This window comes from Pseudonaja textilis, chromosome 2 (assembly GCF_049901715.1).
Source record: "Pseudonaja textilis isolate UNSWEBS1 chromosome 2, rPseTex1.2, whole genome shotgun sequence".
NCBI classification, from domain to species: Eukaryota; Metazoa; Chordata; class Lepidosauria; order Squamata; family Elapidae; genus Pseudonaja; species Pseudonaja textilis.
In genome coordinates, this window is record NC_141991.1 from 107,052,374 (window position 1) to 107,071,521 (window position 19,148).

At 41.3% G+C, this 19,148-nt stretch overlaps 1 protein-coding gene across 2 annotated transcripts in view; it reads left to right on the top strand.

The window, feature by feature from the left end:
- QRICH2 (glutamine rich 2) overlaps positions 1 to 19,148 on the top strand; it is a 41,348-nt gene that overhangs the window by 19,718 nt on the left and 2,482 nt on the right. For both annotated transcript variants that reach the window (XM_087924807.1, XM_087924806.1), the window contains 7 exons: positions 2,883 to 3,004; positions 6,863 to 6,928; positions 7,182 to 7,283; positions 9,148 to 9,351; positions 13,903 to 14,071; positions 17,115 to 17,202; positions 17,703 to 17,828. In XM_087924807.1, the coding sequence (XP_087780933.1) occupies positions 2,883 to 3,004; positions 6,863 to 6,928; positions 7,182 to 7,283; positions 9,148 to 9,351; positions 13,903 to 14,071; positions 17,115 to 17,202; positions 17,703 to 17,828 (877 nt within the window). The remainder of the gene's footprint in view (positions 1 to 2,882; positions 3,005 to 6,862; positions 6,929 to 7,181; positions 7,284 to 9,147; positions 9,352 to 13,902; positions 14,072 to 17,114; positions 17,203 to 17,702; positions 17,829 to 19,148) is intronic.

Here is a 19,148-nt window from a genome sequence, read left to right on the forward strand (position 1 = left end):
TGATAAATCTCCACTTATGCAAGTCAGACTAAGGACCTAAACAAAGCCCAATGTCAACTAAAAAGATACTCCTTTGGTATTTTTAGCTGCCAGAAACAGGGAGTGGGGAAAAACAGTGCATTCCTTAGGTGCCTAGATAATCACCCTGGCAGTCAAAAGTTGTTGGAGCGCAAGGATATTATCGGAGAGCATGATTGATGACTCTTTGGGATGGATGTGTCCCATTGGAGAATACACAGCCAGGGGGTGGGGAGAAGACCAGGGTCAAGGGGGAAATGAATGATGCATTTTAGTATTGGCTGCATTTGTTGGAGTCCTGTCACCCAATAGTTAACTTCTTCAGTTTTATATCCACAAGCCTCAAGGAAGAAATGTATAATAAATACCTGGTCCACTTCTAAGAAAGTTTTCCTGAAAAAGATCAGAAATCCACGACTGACACAGCAGAAAAGTATGAAAATGAATGAGATCCAGATTTGATAAATTTAAAGGTCTGACATAACCGATGTTAAGGAATATAGCTTCCCACATACTGGTATGTGCACAAGAAAATAGCAGATGATAGCAGAACATTAGATAAGGATTCTCCCAGTTCAGGAAAGCTTGTTTAACTTGTTAGATAAATCCTTCCTGTAACCATTTGCTGACAAAAGTTTAGTCCGACACCTTTATTTCTGTGTGTGGGCCCTAAATAGAAGCCCAAATAACTGTTTGTGGGCTAATATTACATGTCCTAATCATGCAAATGAACACACACATATCCATTATGCTATTGTGTTGGGAGTTAGGCAGTGTTACTAAAGGCAGGAAACAAGAGAAAAGTAAAAGTGGACTACTTAAAGGCATTTTACACCAAGAGCATTCATTATATCTTTCTGTACTTTTATATATTTGAGAAACATCTTTGCTTTTAGCTATTCATTCATTATCTTTTTTCCTTTTTAAATCGTGCATAAGTCTTTCAAGTATATAAAATATATATGGCAATGGCTGCCTGCTGATTTTTATGATAGGAAAAAAAATCCACGTTACATTGTTTTATCTGCCTGCTGACATGACACCAGCAGAGGGAATGTTCTTTAAAGAACCAAGCCTATAGAGAGAACAGCACCAGATTTGTATTGCCACACAATACGAAGAACAGGGTGCCAGCAGAACAGCAGATGTCCTCCTTTCTGTTTGCTGAATGTGTTTGAAGTCTTCCTGCTTTTGATTTTAACCCACTCCATAAGTGCTTCACCAGATGCCAGATTCTACAGCCCAGGAGCTAGCTTGTCCTCTATTAGGGAATAGTGATTGCCAAGACCTAATGCCTACATTAGCTCCCAGACCTCTTATATTTGCCTGTGGGCTTTTTGACATCACTGCTGTTTTCACTGCCTAGTCCCTTAAGAGAGATTTGAAGAAGATCTACAACCATCTTCTGTTCCACAAGCTTGGCAATGTTGAAATAAAAATCAGTGTGTCTGCCTTAAGGTCCCAGTCTTGTGGTAACCTATCCTATGTGCAAAAAAGGAATGAAATACTTTGCTTTATTCCCTTTCCATGTACTTCCTAACATGTGCAAAATATATCCTAGTGGTTTCAATGAGAATAAGTTAATGGTAATCAATTCCATTGGTAAATTATGTTATCTGTGAAGAGTTACCTTCTGTCTATAAGTAGTCCTAGACTACAACGATAATTGGAACTGGGGCTGTTGTTAAGCAGTGCAGTTGTCATGTGACCATGTCACATAACCACAGCAGTTAACAGCAATTCTGGTTCCTCTTGTTAAACAAGGATTACATGGCTCATTAAGTGAGGATCTCATGTGTAATCCCAACTTCTGACTTTCTGCCAGTTTCCCAATTGGACTTTTCTTATGGGAAGCTGGCAGGAAATGCAATCATGTGACCTCAGCTTGCTGCAATATCTGGAATTCTAAGAAGTTTTGTAAATCTCCCTTGTTCAGTGTCATTGTAACTTTGAATGATTGGATAAAAATTGGATTGTAACCTAAGGACTACCTCTATTTTCCACCAGCTTCTAATTAGTTTGATGGAATAACTTCTGGTCCCAATATTTTGTATGCATACACAAATGTAGGTAGTTCTTGACTTATGACCACAATTGAGCCTAAAATTTCTGTTTCTCACTGAGACAGCTGTTAAGTGGGTTTTGCCCCATTTTATGACTTTTCTTACCACAGTTGTTAAGTGAATCATTGCAGTTGTTAAGCTAGCAACACAGTTATTAAATGAATCTGGCTTCCCCATTGACTTGGCTTGTCAGAAGGCCACAAAAAGTGATGACATGACCCCAGCACATTGCAACCATCATAAATATGAGTCAGTTGCCAAGTATCAGAATTTCACTTTCAGAATAAGAAAGTTATGCAAAGAGCAGAAAAAGAGTAAGATGAGGAGAAAAAGCTTTCCTTCTCCACTTTCTGTAGGCTGTGTTTGATTCTCTGTGTCTCAACCATGTTTCTTTATTGCTGTCCTTTTCCCAAAGCTGAGGAATTTCAGATATTCCAGCCTTCCAAGATGGAGATCGAGTCTCATTATAGTTTTATTCTTTTTCCAACTCAGTTGCATATTTCTTCAAACCTTCTACTCTCTGCTTGAACTTTGCCCCTGCACTGGAAGTAAAACTCTTCCTGCGCATATTCAACAAGTCTCCAGTACTATTAACTCCTTAAAAGCAAAAATATTATTGCCTCATACGAGTTGATAAGTACCTATAGGTACATATTTCAGGAAAGAGAAATGGCCCACATTACTGTTTAGATTCTCCTGAATAGGCCCCTGTGAGTCTGTATTGCACATGATGTGACAGTTAATCCAGCTTTGGTCTCAGTGCCTTAAGCCCCAGAATCCCTGAATTTTTTTTCTGAATAGCTGGACCGCTTGGAACTGGATCCATTCAGGCAGCAGCTGGAGGATCGTTGGAAAGATATCCGGAAACAGTTGAAGCAAAGGGTTCCACAAGATGAAGGCGACGATGCTGCAGGGATCAGAAGGTAAGAGAGGCTAGAGAAAGACAGCTGTAGCATTAAGAAAGCCCAGTTTAAGAATGGGCAGATGTTCAGTGGCAACAGCTGTCAGCCTTGACTTCCTATCCTACACTTGTGGTACGGTTAAAAATAAGAAGATAAAATGCATATGTGGGTCTTTGCACGCAGCCTGTAATCCCTGATACCACGTAAAGGAAGCTCCCCATCTCCACCCCAGTCCAACAACAAAAATAGAGCTTTTGTAGAAAATGTAAATGTTTCCAAGTCACTGCCATGAACATAGCAGTTTTTATGCCTCCCTCCCTCCCTCCAAAAAAGCACCAGTTTGGGGGAGCGGTGTTAGTGTTTGGAATTTGATGCCATTAGGAAACCTCAGGATTATAGGTAAGTTTTGGAAGTGGAAAAACCATCCTAGAACAAAATAGAGGCAACCATCTTTCATTCGGTGGTCAAGAAAAACTGCAGGGATATGTCCACATAATCAGGAATTGAGCTTTATTTGAAAAAGAATATATTTTTCTTTACTAACAAACATGACAGCTGGACACATGTTACCCTCAAACATGGAGCTACTGAGCACTTATCTGAACTCTTACTTGCTTTCCCAGACCTTCACCTTGTCAATACAGGTAATCTTTGACTTAGGACCATTCTTTTAAAAACCATTCAATGTTACAAAGACACTGAAAAAAGCAACTTATGATTGGTCCTTACACTTACTGACCGTTACAGTGTGCCTTCAGTCACATGATCAAAATTCAGATGCTTGGCAGCTGCTATATATTTATAAATTTATGAAGATTGCAAGCATCCTGGGTTTATGTGATGGCCGTTTGCGATCATCTCAGTCAAGCAAAGACAATGAGGGAAGCCAGAGTTTCTTAATGACCACAGCAAAAAGATTGTAAAATTGAGCGTGACTCATTTAACAACCGCATTGCTTTAGCAACCAGTTTAGTTTTGGTCCCTATTGTGGTCATAAGTTGAGGATTACCAGCAGTCCTTTCCTTTAGAATGGCAAACTGCAGCCACTCCAGTGCACCACCAGAGGGCACTTGTACTTTGTGTGTTGACCCACTGGCATGGCTTATTGACAAGGGAGAGGAGGGGGAAGCTGCTATGAATGTGATTACTTTAGCAGTACAGATCAGCAATTCCTGCTACATACTGTTAGATGATAAAATGCACCAAGCACTCCTATGAAAAGTGTCCATTGTATAAAATGCAGCAGAATCTCTTTGTCTAGCTATCGTGGCACCCCAGGAGTTGTCCTGCCTGTCCTGGTGTCTTGCTTTAAAAATCCTTTAATTAAATTAGAGAGTGATTATATGTAAAGGCTTGAAGAAATAAGATGCTAACATGGTGGGAGGCGCTGGCTGCCAAGAAGCATGTTTTCCTTGGATTTTTGGGGTGGGGGGGTGCTTCTGTTGAGGATACTTTTCAGAGAAAAAAGAGGCTTGGCAAGTCTTCCGCTCGGATTTGTCTCACTCAGCATTGGGGACAATGCCAGTTCCCGATTCAGGGTCCCACATCCCAGCCCTGATATGTCATGAGGAATTAGATGAAAGTGTGTCATGTTTGGGATAGGAAGGTCACCATAGCGATCTTATTTCCTTGGAAGGAACCTGCAAGGTAGCAGTGCAGTGGATGCAGCGGCCTTCAGTGAAACAGAGGGGAAAAAGGAAAGAAACACAAATGAGGCCAAATATATATGTGTCCCAGGATAATGTTGCAGCATCCGATCCTGGTCAGTCACTGGGATCAGAGGTTTTGTCTTCCAAGCTTTTGAACTCATGCTGGAGTCCATCCTCAGGGAACTTCTCTCTGTCATAAAAAAGTTCCCTGAGGATGGGCTTCAACATGAGCCCAAAAGCTCGGAAGACAAAACCTTTGGTCCCAGTAACTGACCCAGATTGGATCCTGGAAAGAAAACAGACTAAGTGCAGCCAGTGCAGTGTGGAGGGAAAGACCACTCTTTGTTTTGTCAAAGCAAACTTTGAAAGTCCACAAGAACAGTTGCTTTCACATGAAGTTGTGAGAAGTCTATTATTAGACTTTGCCAGCCCTCCCAGAGGAATGATGGGAGCTGAAATCCAATCTGAGGGGCTGGACACCAGGAGGGTGAAGAGTGATGTAGTTTGACTATTTTGGAAATCTCTTTGCTCCCCAAACAGCAAGAATGAGCTCAGAGCTGAGTCTAGGATAGGCAACCTATGGCCTCCCCGACGTTACTAAACTCCAACTCCCACATTCTTCCCAAGTGGCCATGCTAGGAGACCACTTGGGAGTTAGTCAGTAGCATCTGAGCAGCTACAATTTCCTCAGATCTAGAGGAGGTGGTCAGTTTAACCTGTGGTGCCCCTATCAGTTTTAATATTTGGTAATGCCACGGATTGTTGGTACTAGGGTTTTTGGAGTGCATCAAATATTATGTAGAAAGTGAAGTGGTCGAAAGCTAGTGATCTTGTTCACTGCCTTTGGGGCTGGAAGGAGAAAGCACCCCACACAGCTCTCCCATAAAGATCTGTCTGGAGTTCTCCAAATTGGTGGGGGAGAAACCTCCTTGTTTTAGAGAGGCAAATTCTCTCCCTCTCCCTCCCTTTTTCCTTTTCTAAGCACAAACAAATTATCATCATATTTCAGGTCATCTTTCCATTCATGAAGCCCTTTTGAAATTTCTCCTTAGTCAAATGTAATTGGATGGTGCTGTTTTATCTGCAACTCACTGTGGCTGTGGAGATAAGATAGTCCTCAACTTATTGCTTAGCAAATATTTGAAGTTACAACAGACACCCCCACCCCACCCCACCCCCCACATTCCCCAAAAAGGAACTTACGACCTGATTTTGAAGCTCTGACATTGCTCTTTCCCTTGTGGTCACAGGAATCGTGTTTTGGGCACTTGGCATTCTGCCCATAGTTACAGTCATTTGCAGCACCCCACAGTCACATGATCATGACTTATGACAATTTTTCCAGGAACCAGCGTTTACTTCCAGTTGTCAGCAAAAACCAAGCTTTAAGGAACAATTGACAACTGCTGTATTTGCTTAACAACCACTGCCAGAAAGGTCATAAAAATGAGTCCGTTCACATGGTGACTCACTTTACAACCATCATCACTTATGAACATAATGACCAGACTCCATTAGAGTCATAAGTGAAGGACTACCTGTACAGTGGCCAAATTTTGCCATCCATTCGGGGACATCTTTTATCCTCCCTCATAGTATGTATTTACCCCTGGTGCCCAGGCTGAGCCTATGATACAGATATCCTCCCTCTAAGATCTTCCTGTGGTTCCCCGACACCTTTCAAAATTACTATTGCGTTTTTTAAGATGGCAAGGGGGGGAATTATTAAATGCGCGGAAAGTAATCTTATTAACTGAATGTAACTAATTGAATAAAATATAATATTAGTCAGATGTAGCTCTTGTTCCAGCCCTGGCTGTTTCTTTGTCTCTCCCTCTCCTCTTTGAATATGCTGTAGTTTCTGATACTGCAGCAAATTCAGAGTTCGACACTCCCCGGGGGCATTTTTAACATATAGCTGGTGAGAATTTCCACTATGCATTCCTGAATTTCCATCAACAGAACTCTGAATCCTTGCCCAATGAATGTTTTATTTTACTTGGCTTCTTTAAAGTGGAACTGTTTATTGTGGAAATAAATACTCAATTTAATGGGTATGTTAAAAATGCCTCTGCGTGATATAAACATGCTAGGTTGCATTTATCCCCTACTCTGTGGCCTTCTGGTTTAAAAAAAGAAGCATGCTCCTGTTGTTGCCAAACATATCTTTTACCTCCTACTCCAACCATTCCCCTGTCTGATTTGTTGTTTCTTTTTTGTTCTCAAACAGGAGACTCCTGGCTCACTTCCACTGCATTTCTTGTGACCGACCCTTAGAGATGGTGGTGCCTGGCCCGTAAGTCTTTGCTTTACACTTTCAAATCAGATCAGTAATTGATCTGCTTAGATGCAGGTATACAAACACCTCTACTAAGCTGTAGATTCAGCTAGTCAGCGAGTTGCTGCCTATGTCTATCTATCTATCTCCTGAGAAGCTGGCCTTTCCTTCATTAAGAAAGTGCTGGTAAGGTGTTAGGCCAGGAGCAGCTGCCCTCTGCTCTTATTCTGCATCCTCCTTTATTTATCTGGTCTCCGTATTATCTTGACAGGCGTATTACGACTCTCCCAGCTGTTCCAGGTTTACCTGCTCATCAATCCCTTCGACCGTATATGGTTTATGAAATGGAACAAATCAGGCAACTGAACCGCAAGTAAAATGCAGATAGGAGCTTCTGTGTTTTCTTCTCTTGCAGTTTCTTTATTTCTCTATTCAGGAAATGAGTGAGATAGAGATTTGGAGTAGGAAGCCATAGGGAGGAGTTGAATATATAAAGTGAAAAGTATCCATCTAGTCAAATGATGTTCTTCGGATGGAACCTTCATTACATACGTCAACTTGCAACCATAGTTGAGACCAAAATGTCTGTTGCTAAGTGATACAATCATTGAGTGAGTCATCACGTACCCATACCCAATTTTAGGACTGATTGCTTAAAGGTAAAGGTTTCCACTATCCAGTCATATCTAACTCTAGGAGGTGGTGCTCACCTCTGTTTCTTAGCCAAGGGAGCCAGCATTGTCCGAAGACATTTTCTGTGGACGTATGGCCATCATGGCTATATGCCAAAAGTATACAGAACACTTTTACATTCCCATCAAAGTGATACTTATTTATCTGCTCATATTTGCATGCTTTTGAACAGCTAAGGTTAGCAGGAGCTGGGACAAAGAACGGGAGTTCATTCCATTCCACAATACTCAGGTTTCAAACTTGGGCTGTCAGCTCTCCAGCTGACAAATTTCACATCTTTAACCATTGAGCCATCTTGTCTCGTAGATTGCTAAAACAGTCATTAAGGAAATCTGGCTTCATTGACTTTGCATGTTGGAAACTGGCTAGGAAAGTTGCAAATGTGTTCATGTGTTCCCAGTATACTATAACTATCCATAAATACAAGCCAGTTTCCAAGCACTCCAATTGCAATATCAGGATGCTGTGATGCCTGTAAGCGTGAGGACTGGTCATAAGTCACCCTTTTCAGCACCATTGTGACTTCAAGCAAAGAATTATTTGTGAAAAGAATAGTTACAATTCAAGGGCTACCTGTAGTGAAAATTAAAATATTTTCTGTTTCTGCTGTAAAACTTTAAATGGCAGTGGAGAAAATGGGAAGTGAACATCTTGTTTCAAAACATCTCTTCATTTCTTATATTTCTTATATCTGTAGAATTGCTTCCAAAAACTTATGGCTGGATCATATAGCATACATCTTAGCTGAATGAACCCATAGAAGAATATTCTTTTACTTTAAAGTCTATTCATAGTTGTGTGAAGCTAATTCACTCTTGCTGATTACAGAGTTCTATATTAATAAAAGGCAGAGAACTCCTAGCTGGAAATGATCTCTAGGACCCTGCCAATAGCCTCCCTTCATCTCCCTTCTTCATGCAAACTCTCTCCTTTCCTCCCCCTCTTCCTCCCTCCCCCTCTCTCACACACACCTCATCCCTATCTATCTATCTGTCTATCTATCTATCATCTATCTATCTATCTATCTATCTATCTATCTATCTGTCTATCTATCATCTATCTATCTGTCTATCGTCTATCTATCATCTTTTAATTTTGCTTTGATCAGTAGCTATGGAATTTTTTAAAAAGCCCAGTGACATGTCTGTGTCTCAGAGTGTCCCAGTGCCTTAGCCTGCTTGATTCCCCTTCCCTGGGAATTAGAGAATTAATCTTCCCATTGCTGCTAATTTATTTCTTGTGACTTGGGAGACAGGGCGAGGGGCCATGTGGTATGTCTGAGAATAGAAAGCGGGTATATGAATTGGGGAGGTATGTGGTTCCCCAGAAAGTTATTTATTGCAAATGAATTTTGCACCACTGAGTAGATTCTTTCAGTGCTGCCTGTTATATGAATGCTAGTAAAAGTTGTTGGGTACCTGTGCCTTGCTTAACAGCATGGTTCTTTCCCCATCCTCCTCCTTTGACTGTTGCTGTCTCTTTGGTCTGGCACTGGGCTGCATCCATTCCTCCTCTTCCTACCTCTTCCCTATTCTATATTGTAGCAATTTGAAATTGGGACCGGGTGTTCGTTTTGATGCCCTGGAGAAGAGTGCTAGTCTGAACAAGTTACGGCGCATCCATTCCAAGATGCTCATGGACATACAGAAGGTGCAGAGTCATTATGGCGGAGCTGCCAGGGTCAACGCTCAGATGATCAGGGAAGCCCTGCAGTCCCAGTATCTTGGCTCAAGCCCTTTTGGCAAACGGTAGGACTTATGGGATAAAGCAAACTGTTCATCTTGCCAGGCAGAAATATAGAAAACAAAGCAGGGTTCTGGTCAGTCTGTCATCCTGGTGCTTCACTCAGGAAAACATAAGATCAGAGGAGCGCTGCTCTGTCTTTCCTTAGCGCTATTATGGTAAACAATAGATTGAGCATTACTACTCATTTCTGCCTACTTATAGTCAGTCATGCCTCACTCCCACCCCAAATTTACCAGGAAAACAGAGAGGGAAGGAAATTATAAAAGCAGCACATTGGAAAGGGAATAATATTTTTTTTAATTACAGGGAGAATGATGACGTTTCTCTCAATGAGCTCTGAATATCCCATTGAACACAGCATTTGTCCTATCAAATTAAGTGTTGACACCAGGTCTGGAAAAAAAAAATCAAATTATAGACCAGGAACTGGACACAGTAAAAGACCACCGTCAATCTAGAACTAACCAATGCATTTAATCAGATTCACATGAGGTATTTTGCAATATATGGATACTTGTGATTCATTAAAGCAGCTATGTACTTTTCCAGTAGTTATCCAGTCTGGGAAAAAAACCATATATGCTTTAATGAATTGCCGGCAAGTGCTATACAGCATTCATGCATTCCAGAACATTTCTTCCGAATCTATTTAGAAGTATTGTGCAGCAGCAGTCATCTGTCTTAACATATGATCTGCAATGCTGGCTAAAGAGTATCTGATAATCCAGGTCACATAAACTGATGGTGCCACCTTCTGCAATGCAAATATTTGCATTTTTAGAATGATTTAGAATAGGAGTCCCCAACCTTTCCAGCTCTGTGGACCAGCCGTGATGATGGTGGGGAGAGAGGATGGTTTTGCCCCCGCCACTTGCCCAAATAGAGCTTTGCGCTTTCATCTGCTATTTGCGTGGCCTGGTTCCCAATGGTCTATGGCCTGGTACTGGGCCCCAGACTGGGGGTTGGGGACCCCTGATTTAGAAGGAGGGGCCAGTAGTTCCTTGGCTTTAGCTTAAAGCTGAATTGATTAACTGTATCCAAGAAATAGTGACTTTTTACTCACACCTTGGAATCAGGATCCTATTTAAATTTGGTAACCGTGTAAAATTGTTTGAGTGAGGAAAGGTTTGCGAAAGGAAGCTGTAAGCAGTTACAATTCCTGCAAAGATTTATTTGTTGAGAAGATTCTCTACTCCCTTTTACATAGTCTATACTGAAAAACTGCTATATACAGCAAAGGAGCTTCCATTAAGAAATTTATCTTGTATGTATATCATCTCTGTTTGAATATATGAAAGGAAGCCATATGTATGCTTAGTATCATGAAATTAGCAGGAAATATTTACATAATTTTTTTCCATGTAGGAATTTTGCCATACCCTAAAGCAATCTTTTCACGTCCTTCTTTTACATGTTTGTAGGTTTGTAATAAGACAATGAACCTTTTAGTGGTTGGACTTGCTGCTTGGGCAATCATTTGCAATCCTAAAACAGGCTCAGAACTTCACAGATTTGCTAAACAAGTCAGACTTGATTGTTATCATGTTACAATGTATTCAGTGATGTCTATAAAATGGCTCCTATACATGCAAATCCAAATCTGAAAATAACGTCCAAACTAGCTTAGGCTTAAGTCTGGCTCAGACTAGACTTCTTGTCTATAGTGAAATGCAAGTATTTTGTAATCAAATTTCTTCTTATCTAACCGTGCAATTTAGCTTGCATTTCTGCTTTATCTTAATATTAGTTTAATCCTGCTACTGCTGCATGTCTTGTTTCCCTACTTGAAATTCTGCTTTCTGTCTAGAAAACTGCTTTCCAGAAGTGGCTTTGTGAAAATAACTTTGTTCCATATGTTTTATGTGCTTTCCTGTCCTCCAAGGCGGAGGCGAGGAACATGATGCTCAAGCAGGCTACTGCTATGTACTCTACCAAGTGTTTCAATGAATCTGTTCCCAGGATTTCTCTGGACAAGCTTAATGTTTCCTAGTGTCTTTAGGAAAAGGGATAGGCCAAAAGAGAGTCCTATATGATCTGATTAGCAGGCAGTAAATGGGTAGATCGGACCAGGAGAGAAAGAGTGCAGAAGTAGAGACTGGGACTGTGTCTCTGTTGAGAGAGCTGAGCTCTGAAACAGCTGACCTGTGACTTGAAGAAAGCAAATGGGGTCATTCATCCATCCATTTTTCCAGCAAAGGGCTCCACTGCAAAACCTCATAGACCTTATCATTAAAAATAGCTGCTATTTCACATCTTCTTATGTGAGGACAAAAATATCATGTTGTATTAACTGTCTCACAACAATCAGGCCATTTAAAAATATTATTTGGGTTTTATTGTCCATTTTTGCATTTTGGAAGATCTAGCAACGTTCTAACACTGTGGCACTTCTGATGCCATAATGGGATGATATGAGAAAGGTGACCTATGGAGATATTAGGAGAGTTTTCTTGCTGTGAAGAATGAAAGTCTAAAAGTCTGATTCTCTAATCCCCATCCTTTTAACAGACTCTAAGTTGGGAGCCCCACAAAGACTTTACTTTTCACTACTATAATGGGCAGATATGCGTTATGCTTTGTTGACAAGCATAGCAAAGCCTGCTCAAAAACAAAATAACCTAAGCTCTGTGTCTTGTTTCCTTTTTCTGCTGACTCGGTCTTATTTCTTAGGACCACAAAAGATAGTTTATTGTTTCATTACCACTACCTTTGTTAGGGTAGTTTCTCATGATCATATAGGATCGGTTTGAGACTTCTACATTTCCAAGCCTTGGATAGGATCTCTTATCACATCACTCATAAGACCAAATAGGCCCCAAGTCTCACACTAGACTAGACCTTCATGGCTGAAAAGAACTGATCATATAATCTGTAGGAAAGGACCAGGCTGAGCCAGTGGAAGGGATCAAGCACATCATCAGTCTTGAGTCCCTTTATGCTCACAAGAGATCTAAGTCCAGCCCAGCTTGAATTCTGTTGACTCCAATTTACCACCAATTCACTTTGGCTGTTAGTAGTTGAGATTTTTGCATAATTTGGCATGCAATAAGCCTATATTCATTTGAACCACCTTGATTCCTGATTTCCTGTCCTGATTTGACATAATCTTTAGGAGCTTTCTTGCCAGGGAGGCTTGCAGTACTCAAGGGCAGAGTGAACACAATTTCTGCCTCAGATTTGTGATACTGAAGAATCAAAGTAGCATGCTAACTTTTCAGGCTAGAGGGCAGATTTAGATTTTTCAAAGTTAACAAGGACATGCTTAAAATATGGCTGACAGGTGAGGTGAATTTAGAAAAGACTGCTTGAGCAAAGCTATTTTCCCAAATGCAATTCACCTAAACACAAAACGATGAGGTGGTTTCTGCCATTTCCTCACACACAGACACACATTCCCCCACTCCCCCCATTTGTTTGATTTTGCCATCTTCTGGGCAGGTGGGCATAAGGGCATACTTTCAGCATAGCAGTGGAATGCGATCACTCATCATTATGATTTCCTAAGGGTGGAGTCCAGAGTTTAGACCCTGTGTAGAATGTCATAGTAAATGATCCTCAGACTAACTCTTAGCAATATGTCAGCTGAACTTCCTTCCTTTTCCTGTTGAAGGAGGACAGTTCTAATATCTTGTCCCATCCTTGGCATTTGGATTACAGACAACTTTGACTTTCTCTCAACAGAACACTCGAGCTATTTATCTTGCCCAGATAAACATCTTAATAATCAACATCTTAGAGGTCCTCCCTTCTCTAAGATGTTGATGATCGTTTTATCAGCATTAGGAAAGAGTGATTACTATCTCATTGCGCATTAATACCATTTAAGGAAGCCATTTTGGATGCAGAAACCTCATATGATATCACCTGAAGCCAGTGCTATTTTTAAAAGCACTTTATTCTCTTTGGGGATATGAAAAATAGGGACGAGGATAGAAGACCTCTGAGAGATGCTATTCTTTTTTGATATATAACTAATCTACCCTACCCCTATTCCCCCAGAAAAGGTGCAAATTTTATCTGATAATGTTTGAATTTTAGCCACACAATGCTCAACTGTTACGGGGAACAAGGGAGGATTGAAAGGTGGAAATAGGAGCAGATTTCCACCCAGAGACACTCCCCCCTCTTTCACTCTAACCCTTGCTGTGAGCCTGTAAAATTGCTTCGTTGACAATCAGTCATTTTGCTATACTATGCTAAGATATAGTGGATGCCCACATGGTAGGATGTAAGTATGCTGACCTTTTATACATTCTGGTTCACCAGATTAATCCAATTGCTTGGTTTACAGCACAATGAACCAAAAAAAAAATATTCACACTGGCCACGGGGCCAAAATCACACTTCAAACGAGGCCTCTACAGAAAAGTCATGCCTGATCTTGAACTCCTAATTCTTGATTACAATGCTTCCCCTGCCCTCCCTTCTGCTGCTAATGCCCCGAAATGAATCTAATCGTTCAGAAACAAAGCGGTTGCTCTTTTGGGGTTTCTGGGATCATAGGGCTGCTGGACTTTGCCTCATGTCAATTATGGGTCCTTGCCTCTTTACAGAGAGAGACTTCCGGAGATGGCTGACATTAGCTACATGAGTGTACCTCGGCATTGTGGAGGCAGCCATACCCTCACCCATCCATTCAGACGCTCTATGAAACTGCAACAGTTCAGTCAGAGTATGCCCTCTGTCCCGTCAGATGAAAGCACCATGCTGGCAACGATGAAGGTAAGGAGGAGCCAGGTGGAGAGAGACGATGAACACTGGCATGGACCTAGAGCTGGACAACTGCATTTGAAGCTTAAAATGGCACTGCCTTTAACTGTTTCACATGATCTGTCCTCCAAAAGGGCAAGGAACTCTTACCTAAAGAGGAGATGTAAATACAGGTAGTCCTCAACTTACAACCCACAACTGAGCCCAACATTTCTGTTGCTAAGGTTGTTAAGTGACTCTGGCTTTCCCATTGACTTTGCTTGTCAGAAGGTCACGTGACCCTGGGACACTGCAACTGACGTAAATATGAGTCAGTTGCCAAGTGTTTGAATGCTGATCATGTGACCATGGGGATGCTACAACAGTCGTAAAAAACGATTACAAGTCACTTTTTTCTACCCGTTCTGTTCCACTTTGCTAAACAAACTGTTGTAAGTTGAGGACTACCTATAGTACAGGTTTAACATTTTGTCATTTAATGCCTGAGAGGTTTTCCTTCCTGAGGTGTTTGCTACCTGTTTGTGGTTATTTATCAGCCATATAGTTTTGATAACACCTGGAGAAGAGTCTGGTATTGACCTGGTGGCCTTCCAGATGTTGCTGAAGTACAATTCCTAGCAACCTTATACTGACTGGCCAAGAGAGACAGATGTTGAGAGTTGTAATTAAGCAATGCAGAGAAGGTAGTAGGCTTCACAGCCCTTGCCTAATGTAAGAAAAAGCACAGCAGGGTTAAACCACAGGTGTTCTTTGTCCATTGTTTATGTTCTTACAGTGCCTCAGGGTGAGGCTCTATAAATCTTATCTTTATTAAGCATGGAGTTTGCCTCATTTGTAGCAATTGAGGCCTGGTTCCACCAGCACCTCCCCCAAGACCCCATTCCTATTTAGGTACAGACTGGATCAACTACAGTAGAGTATATGGGATATTGTGAACAGCACTCCATTATGTATAGGCTACTTTGTCATTTTCATGCCCATGGTTACCCTTTCTGTTTTAACCAGTGGTTGTATATGGAGACCTAGTCATACTTACGCTAGGCCCATTAAAAGCAACATAGTTTACCTAGTTGGTATTAATGCCTCTGCTTTAAAAATGACAGTTTGTGTCTTCCTAAAGGTCCCTAAATTGGGCAGTTGTATGCTGTAATGGAAGAAGAAATAGAGTTTTATGCTGTAATGGAAGAAGAAATACAAAGAAATCTCTTGTTCAGTCCTTCCTTGTGCTTGGAGACATGTTCTTTTCCTTGAGAATTGGGGACCCACTAGTAGATGCTTTGCTAAAAAGTTTTACTAGCTTCTTTTGGAAAAATAAGTCTATTTCAGGAGCTTATTTCAAGATTCGTCAGCTTTTCTTTTGTGTCTATGTTAGTGGGAGATAGGAAGGGGCAGAACAGGGTAGAAAAACCAAAAGTGAACAATCCCAGCCTTCAACCCTGAAAGTAGAAGAGCGCATGAAGAGGAAATTTCCAAGGCTTCATATTTGGGCAGCACTGAGAAATGCAATCCAGTGCCAGCCAACCCTTTGGTCAGACAAGCTTGTCAGTCTTTCACAACAATCTCTCGCCTTATTTAAGCACTTGGAGAAGAAAGAGTATAATGCCTTTCTGAATAACAGCGATAACAACATCACTGGGTTTTTTTTAGAGTCTCCCCTTTCACGCTCTTAACTTCAAGGTCGCTGGCTTGGTATTGTCTTTTGAGATAATGGATATACTTTACTACCTGTCTCTGAGATTTCTATAATATAAAAGCAACTGAAGAACAAAAGTCTTTTTAGCCACAGGTTCCTCTGTAATTTCTTTTTATTCTCCTCCGTTAGCAGAGATATGATAACACAACTTGGCCATCTTTGCTAGAGTCATTCATGCTAATACAATTCCATTGTTCTGACTCCAGTAATGCTAGATGCAGCTGAAAACCTTCCCATCTGGTACAACACAGGCACATGTACACACACACACACACACACACACATGCAGTATGACTACAAATCCTATAGCCATCCCCCCCATGATTGTGTCAGCTAAAAATGAAGGGAAATGTAATTTAAGAATTCTAAGGGAGGTTGCAGATTGGAAAAAGCTAAACTAAATCTCCTGGGTGGTTTCCTGATTATAGCCCCTCACTTTTGTGTGTACGATCCCGTGCAGCATGCACTACCTATCCCACTTACCTTACATGCCAGGCAGCATTCCACTGTGAGGCATTAGCTTTTTACTCCCAAGTGAAGGTGGGGAAAGTTAAGTCAGCGGTTGTCAGGGGAGGACTTTGTTGGGTGAGAAAGAATGGAAAGAAAGGAAACAAGGCAATTTAGGATTGTGAAGATGGAAATCTCCACAGCAACACTTGGGGCAAAGTGATTGTTCCTGCAATTGGAATTGTAGTATCTCCTTTGGAGAAAGTTCTGAAGTTGATCGGTTTGGCAGAAGCCTCCAATGATGTCAGGGACATTCCAAAATTGTGACTGGCAGATCCTTTGTATGTGGAAGGAGCTAATCACTCAATAAGTCCCTCGGGTTCTCGGGTTAATAAGAGAACAGAGGATAGAGCTTGCTTAACTATGCTCAGAAACAAAATTGGACCACAGTGAATTGAAATATTCAATAAGTTCAATTAATTTCCAAGCTACATTTCTTTGAGTTCCATGTTTGTTCCTGCCCTGCTCCCACACAAGTAGGCTCCCCAATGGTAGCATGTATCTTTTTACTGAAAGGGACAGAAATCCCCACTTGTTTCTGTACAGTTCAATAGAATTGGATTTCTGAATAGCAAATGACAGACCTGACATGCCTTTTCTAATTTTCCAGAACTGGAAATGAGGCATTGTGCAGCAGATGGAAGGCAGCAATGATTAGGGACAAGACATGTGTAACTGCCTGTGAATTGTTTTAAAGGAAAAAATCCAATTTCTAAGTTCCAATGGTCTATCCAGTCACCAGAATGTGGTTTTCAAGCTCATTCTTCAGCTTTACAAGTAAAAACCCTTGTAAAAAGTGGTTAACCTTTAGCAAGGTTCAGTTGAAATTTCTTCTGTGTTTGCATTTACTTCCAGCATGAAGAAGTAGATATACTGGGTCTTGATGGTCATATTTACAAAGGACGTATGGACACACATCTTCCATCAATAACTGGAAAGGAATGTAAGTTTTGTATTCTGTTTGCAGGTGCTCTGAGTAGACCTAGTCATTCTTTCTTTTTATGCCAGGCATTTTGAAGTATTTTGGCACTGTACCTTCCTGTCAAGTAATTGTCAATAGCAGTATCCTCCAACTTTGAGCCTTTTGGTTCCAAAACGTTGTAGACAGCATGACCTTAAGTGAGAAATTATGGAAGTTGTAGTTAAATTAGGTGGGATCCAGATGGAAGAACACCAACCTATAGAACAGTCTTCAAACTTGACAGTTTTAAGACTTGTGGACTTCAACTCCCAGAATTCCTGAGCTAACATGACTTAAACTTGCCAAATTTGAAGACCCTTGCTATAGAACAAACAGATCTCTGTGTTTGTTCTGGTGGGGAATTGACCCTGAGAAATATACAGCAATTTCACAGGTGGGCATATTTGACTTCTTGGTGTTGCTTGTGGGACTTTACCTTCATCTGTGATCACTGATGCCTCCCCTCACACTTCTCTCATCAGATGTCCCAAGAACAAGAAGCAAGCTCGCTCGGTCTTCCTCACAAAGGCAGCACCCAATGTTCAGTGACCTGGCCAACCTCCCCGCTCGCCCCCACACTGCAAAAGTGTCTGTAGGCTGCACGACAGGTATGTTACAATCCTGAATCAAGCTTGATTAGAAATAAAAATGATGCCTGAACCCCACTCCCAGAATTGCTTAGAGAGTGTTTCCTTCAACTATCTATGAAATAATTGCCGAGGAAAGCAGAGCAGTGATGATGCTCAAGTGAAGTTTCTGAGTGATGGTCTATATTCAATTTTATCACTGTAGGATGGGCACTGTGCAGATAACACTTGCTGAGGACTCCAAATAACCTGTTGCTTACTTGACAGAACCACACTTCACAAGATTTCCTTGGGAAAAGCAAAGAACTATTGAATTAGTGACCTTTCAAAAATTAAAAGTTTTGAACAGTGGGGTAGTGCCAGGCAAAAATGGGCATTTGTGAAATCTCCAGATTTGGGGTGACTCAAACCCCAACATTTAATTCAGTCCTCACTTAAAAAAAAGTAACTTGTGATGTTTGTGTACTGAAATCTGGGACTATTTCTTGGTTAGAACCTCACTTAGGCTAGCAATATAATAGCCAGACTGCAACTTTCTCTTTTTCAGCTTTCACTAGTATGTTTATGTTCTTCTATTTCCCATGAGAGATGAGGTTAGTTTCCCAGGAAACTGGCAGATCCTGCTTAAGCATTGAGCCTCTGCCTTTCCGCAGACACCCAGTAACAGGAACCCCTCTTTCTGTCTATGATTCGTGTAGGCAGTGGATCTCCAAGGCATGAGAAAGCCTTCAGGACATCATCTCTTTAGTAAAGAGTCCCTTATGGGCCGGACAGAAACAAAGCATAGTTTCCCAGCCTTGTCCTGACCTTCCAACTCTGTTGGACTCCAATAACTGCTTTGTCCCAAAGCTTCAAAACAGAAAATAATAGGAGCTGTAATCCAGAACTGATCTCATTTTGTGGAAGGCTGCTGTTTTCAAAAATGTTTTTAAAAGTAGGAATAAAACGGTAGCTAAGAACTGATATGCAGATCCACGCCTGGTAGGCGTTTTATTGTTTTTGTGAGAAAACTCTTCCGAGCTGAGTGATGTCCATGTGATCACATCGCTCAATGATCACAATCCCAGCTTGCCCACTTGTAGTCATTAACCAGACAAAGAGAAAGAGCTGTCTGCCCAAGTGGGCAGGCAGTTCTCCATATCTGGAAAGGACCTCCTGTGGTAGATCCAAGCCTTGGTTCTGCAGCCCGTCACAGATGTCCCCTTCCCCTCATGCGCAGAAGGGAACTCGTGCACCAGGCTAGAGAAAGCAAGTGGAGATATTTCCAATCCCCATTTTGTTTCTCCACCCCACTACACTGGTTCTCTTTCCTCCATGCGCAGAAGGGAACTAGTGCACTGG